This window comes from Pongo abelii, chromosome 2, assembly GCF_028885655.2.
Source record: "Pongo abelii isolate AG06213 chromosome 2, NHGRI_mPonAbe1-v2.0_pri, whole genome shotgun sequence".
In the NCBI taxonomy this organism is placed as follows: domain Eukaryota; kingdom Metazoa; phylum Chordata; class Mammalia; order Primates; family Hominidae; genus Pongo; species Pongo abelii.
Window position 1 is genome coordinate 37,994,084 of NC_085928.1, and position 13,809 is coordinate 38,007,892.

General features: G+C 35.6%; 1 protein-coding gene across 4 annotated transcripts in view; it reads right to left on the bottom strand.

Moving 5' to 3' along the window:
• Positions 1 to 2,263: 2,263 nt before the first annotated feature.
• The window catches only part of TBC1D23 (TBC1 domain family member 23), a 64,031-nt gene continuing 52,485 nt past the window's right edge, over positions 2,264 to 13,809 (bottom strand). For 2 of the 4 annotated variants that reach the window (XM_009238579.4, XM_054550493.2), the window contains 4 exons: positions 11,302 to 11,390; positions 8,335 to 8,470; positions 6,563 to 6,757; positions 2,264 to 3,930 (listed from right to left, as the gene is read on the bottom strand). In XM_009238579.4, coding sequence (XP_009236854.1) covers positions 3,849 to 3,930; positions 6,563 to 6,757; positions 8,335 to 8,470; positions 11,302 to 11,390 — 502 coding nt within the window. In that variant the 3' untranslated portion in view covers positions 2,264 to 3,848. 4 annotated transcript variants of the gene reach the window in all.

The following is a 13,809-nucleotide window of genomic DNA, read 5'->3' on the forward strand; positions in this document are numbered from 1 at the left end:
AGTTTGTTGTAGCTTCTGGATATTAGTCCTTTTTCAGATGTATAGATTGTGAAGATTTTCTCCCACTCTGTGGGTTGTCTGTTTGCTGATTGTTCCTTTTGCCATGAAAAAAGCTCTTTAGTTTAATTCAGTCCCAAGTATTTATCTTTGTTTTTATTGCATTTGCTTTTGGGTTCTTGGTCATGAAATCCTTGCCTAAGCCAGTGTCTAGGAGGGTTTTTCTGATGTTATCTTCTACAATTTTTATAGTTTCAGGTCTTAGATTTAAGTCCTTGATCCTTAAAAGTCCTTGATAAAAAAATATTTTTGTTAAGCACTACGTAACACACTGCTTGCCACATAATACACTGCATAACATTCTAGCAGGGGTAAGTGACCATAGCTGAATTCTTTACTCATCAATCAGGAAAATGAAAATGCTTCCTTAATCAATTTCTCCAAAGTCTCTGACACATAACAACTCCAAAAATGCACCTCTCTTTCCATCAAACTCCACTGATATGAAAAATGGGCAACCTGTTTTTCCTTGCCCTGTTCGTGAACTTGTGGGTGTACCCAGTGGCCACTCTAGGGATCTCTATAATCAGCAAGACACAGTAACAAGTGTTGGCAAGCAAGTGGAGAAATCAGAACACTCACACATTGCCAGTGGGGATGTAAAGTGGAAAATAGGAAGTTCCTCGAAAAGTTAAACATGGAATTAACATACAACTCAGTAATTCCACTCACTCCTAGGTAAATATCCAAAAGAACTTAAAACGTATGTTAACACAAAAACCTGTACACAAATGTTCACAGGGCATTATTCATAATAGCCAAAAAGTGGAAGCAACCCAAATATCCACCATCTGATGAATAAATGAGTTATATCTAGACAATAAAATACTATTCAGCCACAAAAATGAAATTCTGATACATGCTACAATGCAAATGAAGCTTTAAAATATTATGTTTCGAGGTTGGGCATGGTGGCTCATGCCTGTAATCCCAGCACTTTGGGAGGCTGAGACAGGCAGATCACTTGAGGTCACAAGTTCGAGACCAGCGTGGCCAACATGGCAAAACCCTGTCTCTGCTAAAAATACAAAAATCAGCTGGGTGTGGTGGCGCACACCTGTAGTACCAGCTACTCATGAAGCTGAGGCAGGAGCATTGCTTGAACAGGGACGGTGGAGGTTGCAGTAAGCCAAGATCTTACCACTCCACTCCAGCCTGGGCGCCACAGTGAGACTCCATCCCCCCCAAAAAATCATATGTGTATATATATGTTTTGAAGAGTTAGATGTGATTTAAAAATTAGAAAAACAAAATATGTATATTAAGTGAAAAAAGCTGGCAAAAACCACATATTGTATGATTCCTTTTATAATGAAACGTCCAGAATCCACAGAGACAGAAAGTAGAATGGTGCTCGGTAAGGGCTGGAGGGAAGAGGGAAAGGAAAGTGACCACTAACAGGTATGGATTTGTGCTGTTTTTCTGAGGTGATGAGATGTTCTAGAATTAGAATTGCACAACTCTATGGATATTCCAGTAACTACTGAAAGGGGGGACTTTAAGTCATGTCAATTATACTTCAATAAATATATTAAGTTCAAGATGTTAATGATCAAACTGAGATATTACATTCATTACTCATTCAGCCTATAGAGTTGGGGTTCCCCCACATCAAACTATGAATTTTAACTAGGACTGCCAATTTACGGCTGGTAAGTCTAATGTAAGAGTATCATGCTAAGGAGTTAAAGGTCCTGTGTGAAACATACCAGTGACAAAAATGGTTGAGTATGTCAATACAAATTTATCATACTGATCAAGTTTTATTAATGGTGGGCAAATGGCATCAATCCTATATAGGAGAAATAATTGTATACCTTCACAGACAAAAATAATTTCCAGGGAGTGTGGAGATAAGAGGAATACTTTCTCTTTTCACTCAATTTCTTTGAGCCTTGGTTTCCTTATCTTGAAAATACAAAAAATAACAACCTCCTAAAGTTGCAATCTTTGCAATCACAAGAGCCCGTGAGAGGTGGCCACCCCAGACTGATTCCCAGCTCTGTGGTCAGTGGGCCAGTGAAGGGAGGATGATCTACACAAGTGCCTAGAACATTCAATGAAATGTATTTTCATTTAATAGTCATAAATAATCCTGTAACTGTGTAGTTCATGGTAGTAGGTAACTTACTACATGCCTTCAATTCTCTAATTTTGCGACCTTAAGAGATTTGCAAATAGGGAAAAGAAAGAGAGAGACAGTGTCTTTAAGAACAAAGTTTTGAGCAAACTATTAATTTATTTACAATTGTAATTTATAAACAGTAACACAAACATCTTTACATTAATATTATGAAAAATGTCCCATGGCTGAAATGGGTGAAAAATGAGACTTCAGTACATTTCTAAAGGGGTGCCAAGAACAGGGAAAAAATGCAATTACCACAGTTTTAGGAGAGAGTTATATCAAGTAATGCACCCAGGTGCAATTTCATGCAGATGTCTTCAACCACTCAAACTGTTTTCATTAGATATTAGAATAAAATTTCCCAAATTATGTTGCCTTTTATTCACTTGATTTCTATAAGTAAATCAAAATGACTGGCTGTTAACAGGGTACATCTAAATATTTTTCCCATCAACCCCTTAGAGATAATCCATTACATTTTAGGACATGTCAGATGGTGGGTATTTCAACTTCCCAAATGGATTTTACAAAATATCATTCCATGGCCCTAAATGTGTTCCTGGACTTCTCTTACCAAATGTGTCTAATATGGATCATTACAAATTAAATGAAGAACGCTGCAAAATACAGCAGAGTGATTTTCAGTACATTAAGACAATGTGTCCAAAAATAATTTCAAACCACTGGAACTTCAATGAGAGGACAAAACCAAAAGAAGAGAAAGAAATTCAGAAAATGATGACAAAAACAATTGTACTTTATAAGCTCTCTGATTATTTGGCATTTATATAAGTGGATATTACTGTGGTCACAGACCATAATCCTCAATGAGGATAAATCAATGTGGCTTAAACACTTGTTTTAAAATATAAATCAAATAATCCACTTGTAATAAAAACCAATGACATTTTTACAGACACAATTCTGTCCCCAAAATGTTAATTTCAATCTTAACAGCCTACCTACTTATTTTAATGCTTTTAACTGCTCTTTAGAAATCATTAGGATGAAGTTTCTTATCTTTGAAGCATTTAGTGGCTAAATAATTAGCTAATGGAGCAAAGGTGATTTAGAAACTGATGTTTCAACATTTTACTGGCTGTACTGTATTTTGAGTTGGCAGGAATCTTCAACCATTCCATTAAAAAGATTTCACTCTTTTTAAGAAGAACAGAAACACTGAGTGAATTATTAATCTATGTTTTTAGTTTCTGATATTGCTCAGTGGGTAAAACAATGTAGCAATTAAAGAAGTCTCTTCAACTAATTCTATCTCTAATTTTCAGTGAAGACACTGCAGATATGTATGTGTACAGTTGTTTTTGAACCCGAAAGTGATGCATGTTCCCTTAAAACAGCTCTTCAAAACAGAACTGCATTCTGTACCCTTACTTAGTCCATAAGGGCACAGGGTCAGTTACTTCAAAGTAATTTAATAACTGACCTTTATAATACATCATTTTATAAAACCAAAATGCAAAAGAAAAATTTTTAAAAAGTTTACTGTCCACAGATTGATTATAATAATTTACACTTTCTTAGACCTGCTATTTAAGCAGCCCCATGAGCAAATGAAAGGTCTCCAGTTAGTATTCAGTCAGGAAGTATATGTCCATGTTTCTCTTGGTTGTCTTAATTTCTTTTTATATAATTTTCTTTTATATTAACTTTCCAAAGCATCCAAAACTTTCATGATCTGCTGTTTTATGGCTTTAGTAGCATCCCCAGCATTTGGAATCAAATACCTAAGGGGGGAAAAAAATATATATATATAATATACATATATGTATATGTGTATGTATATAAAAATACAGTGCTTTCCCTTCAAGACTCAGCTGATAGGTCACCTCCAATGGGAAGCTTTCCCTAACCCACAAAGCCAGCAGAGATGCCTCCTATGTACTCCCATAGCTTATTTGAACATACTCCAAAGCTGATTTTGAAAGAGAGAAAATCGAAATGCAAAGGCAATGTGATTTTTCATATAGTGTAAAGCTAAAATTCTTTGAACCATTATTAAATATAGGTAATAGCTAGATAAAACACAAGATAAAAAATATAATATTCCACTCCCCAATACAGATGTACCTTCAATTAGCTACAAAAATCACATACGAATTGTTGGTATCCAATTCCAAAGACCATGACAACTGCAACACTTAATAGTTTGACTTTAAGCAAGTAATTTAAGTTCACTAAAACAGATTCCTATATAAAAAATAGCTATAGTTATCCAAACTTTACAGAGGGTTATGTACATAATAAAATGGCGTTATGAGGGCTGAAATATTTTAAAAAGACAAGACATATGATAACTATTACAAAATGTCAACACCATAGATTAAATGTCAATTTTCTTTTCTTGGAGAATAAAAATAGTGTTTTTTTTTTAAAAAAGCATTTTCGGTAAAACCTAACAATTCCACTGTATAAATCATCTATAAGTGTTACATATGCAAGGCAGAATAGAGAACCATAAGTATCAATGAAGAAAGGGAGAGGGAGAATCTAGTTACTTTATCTTCCACTATTAAGACTATCTTCCAAAACTCTGAATTAAAAAAAAAAGATGTTGATCTATATATAATAAACTTCAATTTATTTAGCAAAATTTATGGGAAAGCCTTTGAAACATAATTCCCAACTTTTACTACACATGAGAGAGTCATAATTCAAATCTCCTTTGGTTAGGATTAATTTATAAGTAGATATTAAAATGTGTATACCTCTGACCCACTGAATTTCTACTTGCAGGAATTTATCCTGAGAAGAGTAATTGGACAACTATGTAAACATACATTTTTTTTAAAGGCCCACTAGAAGATTAATAGTGAAACACATGAAAACAATGTAAATGCCAATCAACATGAGGCTTGTTAAATCAATCTCCTGAGAAATCCTTATAACAGAATATCTACCATTAAAAAGCTAAGAATTTATATTTATTAGGCCGGGCGCAGTGGCTCACTCCTGTAATCTCAGCACTTTGGGAGGCCAAGGTGGGTGGATCACGAGGTCAGGAGATGGAGACCATCCTGGCTAACACGGTGAAACCCTATCTCTACTAAAAATACAAAAATTAGCTGGGCATGGTGGCGGGCGCCTGTAGTCCCAGCTACTCGGGAGGCTGAGGCAGGGTGTGAACCCAGGAGGCGGAGCTTGCAGTGAGCCATGATCGCAACACCACACTCTAGCCTGAGTGACAGAGAGAGACTCCGTCTCAAAAAAAAAAAAAAAAAAAAAAAAAAAAAAAGAATTTGTATTTATTAAAATGTTAAGTATATTCACACTATACTATTTTCTTAAAAAATCAGAACACAAAAACAAGCCTATATCACATTTATCTAGTTTTTAATAGAGAAATAACATATGCATTTAAAAAAAATCTGAGAAGATATTCATCAATGTGTTAACAGAGAATTAGAATGACATATTCTTTATATTTTTATTAATTGAAAATATCACTATGTAAATATTCTTACATAAAGCAATAAAGTGATTTTTTTTTTTTTTTTACAAATCAGGTATTATTTTCTTTTAACAAAGTACATAAAACCATATAGATTCATGATGTTTGTTACCTAATTGTCAGTACAAGATGAAAGAAGCTGAATAATTTCCTCTTCCAACTGAAGTTGATTATTTAAAAGTGCTCCGATATTACCTTAAGCTTACTATTTATCCAAGCACTCCTGTAAATAAGAAGTGTAATCCTGAATCCCAGGGGGGGAACAACTTGAACTGATGCAAGGTGGAATAAACCACAAATCAGGAGTCAGGAAGGCTATATTTGGTTCTATCACAAACTAAGTGTCAGGATCTGGGAAGTCATTCCATCCTCTGGGCTTCATATTTTTATCTATAGATTAAAAAATGGTTTAGTATCAATATCAATGTGGTCCACAGCCCTTGGGCCAGTCTGTGAACTGTTAGTGACCCACAGTGAGATAAAGGGGGGCTTGTACCAGGCTGTAAATTACCTGTATCACCCAGCACACTGCTTAGTTCACTGATAGTTTGTCAAAACAAGAATTTTTCGATGAAGGAAAATAAAAATATTGACATATTCTAAAACAAGTTTCTTATTTCATTGCAAGCCAGCAATTAGTGCAGCACTGGTACAGATTAACAATAAGGATCCTTGGCTCAGAAACTTTATGAAATGAGCTATGGCACTTACTCAAATCATGTGCTAATGGCTAAACCACGTATGACTAAGGACTGGGGAGAAAGAAATAATAAGAAACACTAAAAGTGGTTCAGCTATCCTATTCCACTATGCATTCCCCAAAATAGAGAAACAAACTCTTTATAGTGAACTACAGTAATTCAGATAATATTTGAATTCAGATAGTATCATCCTAAGGAAAATCTTACCTTTCGATTGCCAAGATTTCTATTCCTGAAGCACTGCTATTTCCATACTTGAAGGTAATGAGTTCAGGATGTTTTTTTTTGGATGTAATTTTAACTACAGAATTCAGCGCTTGTCGAGACTGTATATAAGCCAATCCTTTCCGTGAAACAATCTCCCTTAAACAGTACATATGTGTTGCGGTAACCAACAGATGACTTGAGACAAAAAGAGCATTAAAAGAAAAAAAATTTTTAAGTAAATTTAATTCAAAACAGGTGTTGTTTCAACCACCCCAATTATTAGAAATGTTCAACTCTAAATAAAATTATTTGAGTTAAAAGATATAAACAAAGGTTAATCTATAAACAAGTAAGCTACACATTAACACCTTTTAATTGTATGCAAAATTAATATTTTATTAACAGATAATCCTGCAATGATTTAAAATATAATAAATATAATAAAAAGTTCCATACAACATAGAAATCACTATAATAATATATTTTTTATTGAAATGGAATATATTATGTTTCAGATTTTTTAACACTATTACCTATATTCATAAACCATTCTCATTCAATGCACCATATCCTATATCTAATATCCAAGATCACTAGGCAATTGTTGGGTTTCCCTACATATTTTGTAACATTCTGTTAACTGGATCCTGAAGGCAAAATGAGCATAGTATTATTAACACTCACCCAACCCCTGTATCTCAGCTTCTTTTTAATATAATAATACTCTCACATTTTTATGTACAGTAATACGATATGACAGTTATCAGACAAGTGCAGAATGCGGAACATTCTGTAGGATGATTGACCTGGACTCAAAGGATTCATTCATCATGAAGAGAAAAGGGAAGCGAGAGGGTTGGGGGATGAGTTCTGCTGTACACAGGGTGAGACTAAAGACACATGACAGACAATGCAATGTGTGAACCATGAACTGGATCATGGATCAGAAAGAAAAAACACACTACAAAAGATATCTTGAGGACACTGAAAATTTGGGGTATGATCTGTATGTTAAATGATGTTAATTTACAAAAATTTTTAGGTGGGGTAATGGCATTGAAGTTGTGCAGGAGAATGCTCATATACTTGGGAGGTTTATGTTGAAGCATTTAGGGATGAAGTGTCACATTTGTAGGCTTCTTTTGAAAGGTTTGACAAAAATGTACATATACATGCATATGTATATATATATATACATACGAAGTGGGGTGGTATTAAAAGATGGTAACAGTTGATAAATCTAAGAATCATGGCCAGGAACGGCGGCTCACACCTGTAATCCCAGCACTTTGGGAGGCCGAGGCGGGTGGATCACCTGAGGTCCAGAGTTCAAGACCAGCCTGACCAACATAGAGAAACCCATCTCTACTAAAAATACAAAATTAGCCGGGCGTGGTGGTGCATGCCTGTAATCCCAGCTACTCTGGAGGCTGAGGCAGGAGAATCGCTTGAACCTGGGAGGCAGAGGCTGCTGTGAGCCGAGATCGTGCCATTGCACTCCAGCCTGGGCAACAAGAGCAAAACTCAAAAAAAAAAAAAAAAAAAAGAATCATAAGGGTGTTCAATGTACTATTCCTTCAACATTTTTGTATAAAAATTTTCAAAATAAAAATTACATAATACTGTAAATTCAAGACCTGTAATACAAGTAGACAGAAGGAAATTATATCTTATTGTACTAGGATAAATAAAGGTTCTTCTGTAGTTCAGTTTTGTATTATTAACTTCCCCAAATTCAATTTTACTTCTGATGAAGACATTTTTAAAAGTACCTGGGAAACATGTGTCCACTTTCTTTTACTTCTTTACAAGGAAAATGATGTTTGACATCTGGCTTGTTTATCCAAGTCTGAATGTTTACAACCTCTTTTCTATCATCATCTGACATTGAAGAACTGTCAATTTCATCTATAAAAAATATAAAGTGTTAAATATGGATATTACCAACTTTTAAAATGATACATTCCCTAACAGTCTAAAAAAATTTCAGTAGTATTTTGAAGATATGGATTGAAAAACAAACAGGCCGGGCACAGTGACTCACACCTGCAATCACAGCACTTTGGGAGGCTGAGGCAGGCAGATCACCAGAGGGCAGGAGTTGGAGACCAGCCTGGGCAACATGGTGAAACCCCATCTCTACTAAAAAATACAAAAAATTAGCTGGGCATGGTGGCACGCACCTGTAATCTCAAATACTCGGGAGGCTGAGGCATGAGAATCGCTTGAACCCAGGAGGTGGAGGTTGCAGTGAGCCGAGATTGCACCACTGCACTCCAGCTTGGGCAACAGAGTGAGACTCTGTCTCAAAAAAAAGAAAAAAAGAGAAAAAAAAAAAAAGAATAACGCAATCAATTCTAATCCTGCTACTCTATTTCCTTATGCCACTGATAATATAGAAATATTATTATCAAACATCACTTTCATATGGTAACAAAGTCAGGTGTAAATATTAAGAATACACTTTTAAAGATTAAACCATTTGGGGAATTTCAATTGTTTTGATATGCATAACTTAACTATGATCTGACTAGTCTGGAAAGAGATGGCTGAATTGTTAAACAATAGGCACCTATCTTGAGAGTAAAGACGGCAGATTTCTTTTTATCTTGCTGCTTTTTTGATTTTAAGGAAAATAATAAAATCAATCCTGGGATAAATAAGTAAAAATTTAGGGTTATTTTCCCTAAGAGAAATATAAAATAATTATATTTTCTAATTTAAGAAAGGGAAAATACAGTCTCTAGGGTAAATAATTATAGGTTCTGTCCTTTGCTTTCTAACAAATACTGCAAAATATAGAGACATAATGAAAAAGGAAATCGCACGTTATCTACACCAGCTTAAACAAAAGTGAACCTCTCATGTATCTCTTCCTACTCATATTCTCCTCCCTTCCCCACCAAGAAATACTAACTATCTGAATTTGGTGTTATCAGTTCCATACATGTCTTTGCTTTAACATATATGCATATCCCTAAATAATATACAGTAGTATTCTACACCTAAAATGTATATAAAAAGTACACTACTCAAATGCAGTCTTCCACAACTGCTACCCTACTCCCAACATCTGAAATTCATACATACTGATACACATAGTTCCAGTTTTCTCACTTTCATTGTGGTCCAATTTTCCATATTGTAAATATGTGTGTGTAGATATATGATAAATGTAAATATGCCACAATTTATTCATCCATTTGCCTCTCCCCTTTGTTAATGGAAGAAGTTGAGATATTCAGAGAGAGTTAACAGAAAGAGATGCCAACAGAGAGGGGGAAAAAGAAGAAAAGGAAACAATCAGAAATATCACTTTACCTCTCTGCAAGTTTTCTGTAAAGTGATTTCATGTATCTATTAAAATGTCAAATGTGATTCCCTATAACTTAGCAATCTTACTTAGCAGTAAGATTTAAAATTTAAAATTCTTAGCAGAATTTACCCTCTGAATATACTTTCATCAAAAGCTAATCTACATATATATCTTTATATAAAGATCCATTGTCATTTGAAACAAACAAAAAACCTGGAAAACCACCAGGGTCAACTGGAAGACTGACTAAATAAAGTATGGTATGTTTATATGATAGAAGGAGAATGAGGAGATACATGAGCTGAAATGGAAAATATGCAACATGTATTACTAACTGGAAAAAGCAAGGTGAGATTTGGGAGTCTTTTTTTCTCATTCTGTACATTTATATATTTTTTCCCTAACTCAATACACATATTAACCAATATTAGTTATGATTGCTTACCTACCTAACTCAATACACATATTAAACAATATTAGTTATGATTGCTTAATTAGGATAAGCTGGGCAGTAGAATGATAAACCAAAGACTAAATATTTTTTAATTTTTTTTTTAAGACACAGTCTCGCTGTGTCGCCTAGGCTGGAATGCAGTAGCATGATCTTGGCTCACTGCAATCTCCACCTCCTGGGTTCAAGCGATTCTCTTGCCTCAGCCTCCCAATTAGCTGGGATTATGGGCATGCACCACCACGCCCAGCTAATTTTTGTACTTTTAGTAGAGACGCAGTTTCATCATGTTGGCCAGGTTGGTCTTGAACTCCTGACCTCAAGTGATCCGCCCGCCTTGGCCTCCCAAAGTGCTGGGATTACAGCGTGAGCCACCGAACCCGGCCTAAATGATTTGTTTTAAAACATAACCACAGAAAAGACAAACTTCCCTGACACAATATCGCCTTCTTGTGGCCCTTTATGATATTGCCTCCAGTTTCAAAAGACTTCAGATGTCTCAATTTTGTAATTTTCAGTGCTTTAGTCCCACAACTCTCAATCTCCTAGGTGGTTGATCAAAGGAATTTCAATCCCATCACTTGGATTTAAATACTATTTTGACACTGATAGCCTCCAAATTATCATCAGTTTAGACCTCTCTCCTTAGCTGAAGACACCTATAATCAACTGCCTCTACTCAACATTTCTGCTTGGATTCCTTTTTTTTTTTTAATTTTATTATTATTATACTTTAAGTTTTAGGGTACATGCGCACAACATGCAGGTTTGTTACATATGTATACATGTGCCATGTTGGTGCTTGGATTTCTAATAGGTACAACAATTCAAGGTGTCTAAAACCAAACTCCAATTATTTCTACAGAATCTCATTTTTTAAAAAAAGCAGTTGATTGGCTATTCCCAGAATGACTGCTGTAATCACTCCTAATGACTGAGCAAAGCCGTCTGTAGCTAAGTGTATTACTACACCTGTGTCGTATTCTTCTTCATCCCCAATGCTGAAAACAGGCTTTACACCACGGTAAGGCTTGCCCACTCTGTCACTGCTGCTCACATGCCTATATTCGAAGAATTGTAGGGGAGAAATAATCACTTAAGAAGTTATCAAAGATTTTTACCAAGCATCATTTGAATATTCACACAAAATGTAAATATTCCTTACCCGTCGCCCCCCCACAAAATCCCGTGTACTACCCACAGTTTTAGGAGAGCTATGTTAAGGAAATTAAAAGAAGATAAAGAAATTATGTTAGCAAAAGTGGCATAAGGCCTTGGTAGGCTGAATGCTCTTAAATATGTAAAAATTAAATTTTAAACAATTTCAATATCCATATTAAAACCAATGCTTAGATCTGTTTGGCCTTGCGGAAGTTATTTAGCCTTTTGTGCTTCTGATTCCTCCTCTGTAAAATAGTGCTAACAGTATCTACCTGTCAGGGTTATGGTGAGAACTAAATTGGTTAATTTTATTGTAAAACTATTAGGACAATGCCTGGTGCTACCTTCATGTCTGTTAGGTAAAATAAGTTACTGACACCAAATATTCAAATTCCAATATGATTGGTTAAGGCTTCTCATATAAGTGCAAGTGTCTTAAGGGTTATCTTCTCATTTTTTTATTACTGTTACTTTTGTTTCAATAGAAATGAAGATTCTACTTTTGTTGTGCAAATATAAGCCATAAAAATGAATCTGCGTCGGCCCGGCGCGGTGGCTCACTCCTGTAATCCCAGCACTTTGGGAGGCCGAGGTGGGTGGATCACCTGAGGTCGGGAGTTCAAGACCAGCCTGACCAACACGGAGAAACTCTGTCTCTACTAAAAATACAAAATTGGCTGGGCATGGTGGCGCATGCCTATAATTCCAGCTACTCTGGAGGCTGAGGCAGGAGAACCGCTTGAACCTGGGAGGCAGAGGTTGCGGTGAGCCAAGATAGCGCCATTGCACTCCAGCCTGGACAACAAGAGTGAAACTCCATTTCAAAAAAAAAAAAAAAAAAAAAGAAACAGAAAAAGAAAGAATCTGCCTCTTTTTCAAAAGGCAGAAGCATAAATAACATGTAAACTCAAACTTGATTAGGTCTATAGGGAGTGTGACCTCTCTTTGTAATATAAAAATTAATACCCTATTAATTTTCAGGTAATCCCAAATAAACTAAGAGGTAAAATTAAAATGTGTCAACAAAATACTACATGTTTCTGAGGGGAAAAGCATTGTTTTACTTGTAGGATAAGGTTCAGCTAAAATTACCTACTACAAAGGAAGACTCTAGCTTTTTTGGGTGTGTGCATGTAACATATGAAAACACCCAGAATCTTCTGTTTTCAAGAGATATTCCAATGTGAGAAAAAATCAAGTTATATACCTTTAGTATTATTATTAGTAGTAGTAGTAGTATTTTAGAGCCAGGGTCTCACTCTGTCACCCAGGCCGGAGTACAGTGGCGCAATCTTAGCTCACTGCAGCCTCAAATTCTTGGGCTGGAGCAATCCTTCTGCCTCAGCCTCCCATGTAGATGGGACCACAGGAGTGCGGGACCACGGGGGTGTGCCACCACGCCTGCCTAATTTTTTTATTTTTTCAGAGACAGGATCTTGCTATGCTGCACAGACTGGTCTTGAACTCTTGGACCCGTGATCCTCCCACCTCAGCCTCCCAGTGCTGAGATTACAGGTGTGAACCACCACACTTGGCCTTTACTTAGGTTTAGAATTCAAATTTCCCAGAAGATAGAGATCAAATCTATACTTTAAATAATTTTAAATATACACCATTAATAAAAATTTTTTTTGTGCCAGGTATGGTGGCTCACGCTTGTAATCCCAGCACTTTGGGAGGCCGAAAAGATCCGAGGTGGGCAGATCACGAGGTCAGGAGATCGAGACCATCCTGGCTAACGTGGTGAAACCCTGTCTCTACTAAAATTAAAAAATCAGCTGGGTGTGGTGGCACGCACCTGTAGTCCCAGCTACTTGGGAGGGCGAGACAGGAGAATCGCTTGAACCCAGGAGGCAGAGGTTGCAGTGAGCCGAGATTGTGCCACTGCACTCCAGCTTGGGCAACAGAGCAAGACTCGGTCACAAAAAAAAAAAAAAATTTTTTTTTGTAGCCTAATTTTGTTGATTTACTTCTTCCAAAATAATATTCCTCAATAAAATATAATGAGAGTTTAGTGTATAACAAATATTCTTTGGAAATTACGTTAGGTTAATCAATACATAGGCTTAAAGTTTTATTAAAAGTGACATAATCATTTGGTTTTATGTTAAAATATATCTAATACAAAATTGTCCTATAAATTACCAAACTATGCTCATGAGAGACAGAAAATATAATTTGATGCCTTTGAAACTCAGATTCAGCTTTCTTACAAAAGGCAAAGACAGAGGTAAGAGCTTTATTGAAAAATGCTTTGATGCCATCTAGATTGTAAAATTTTATATAGATTAGATTATAAGTTTTCTCCTAATATTAAGC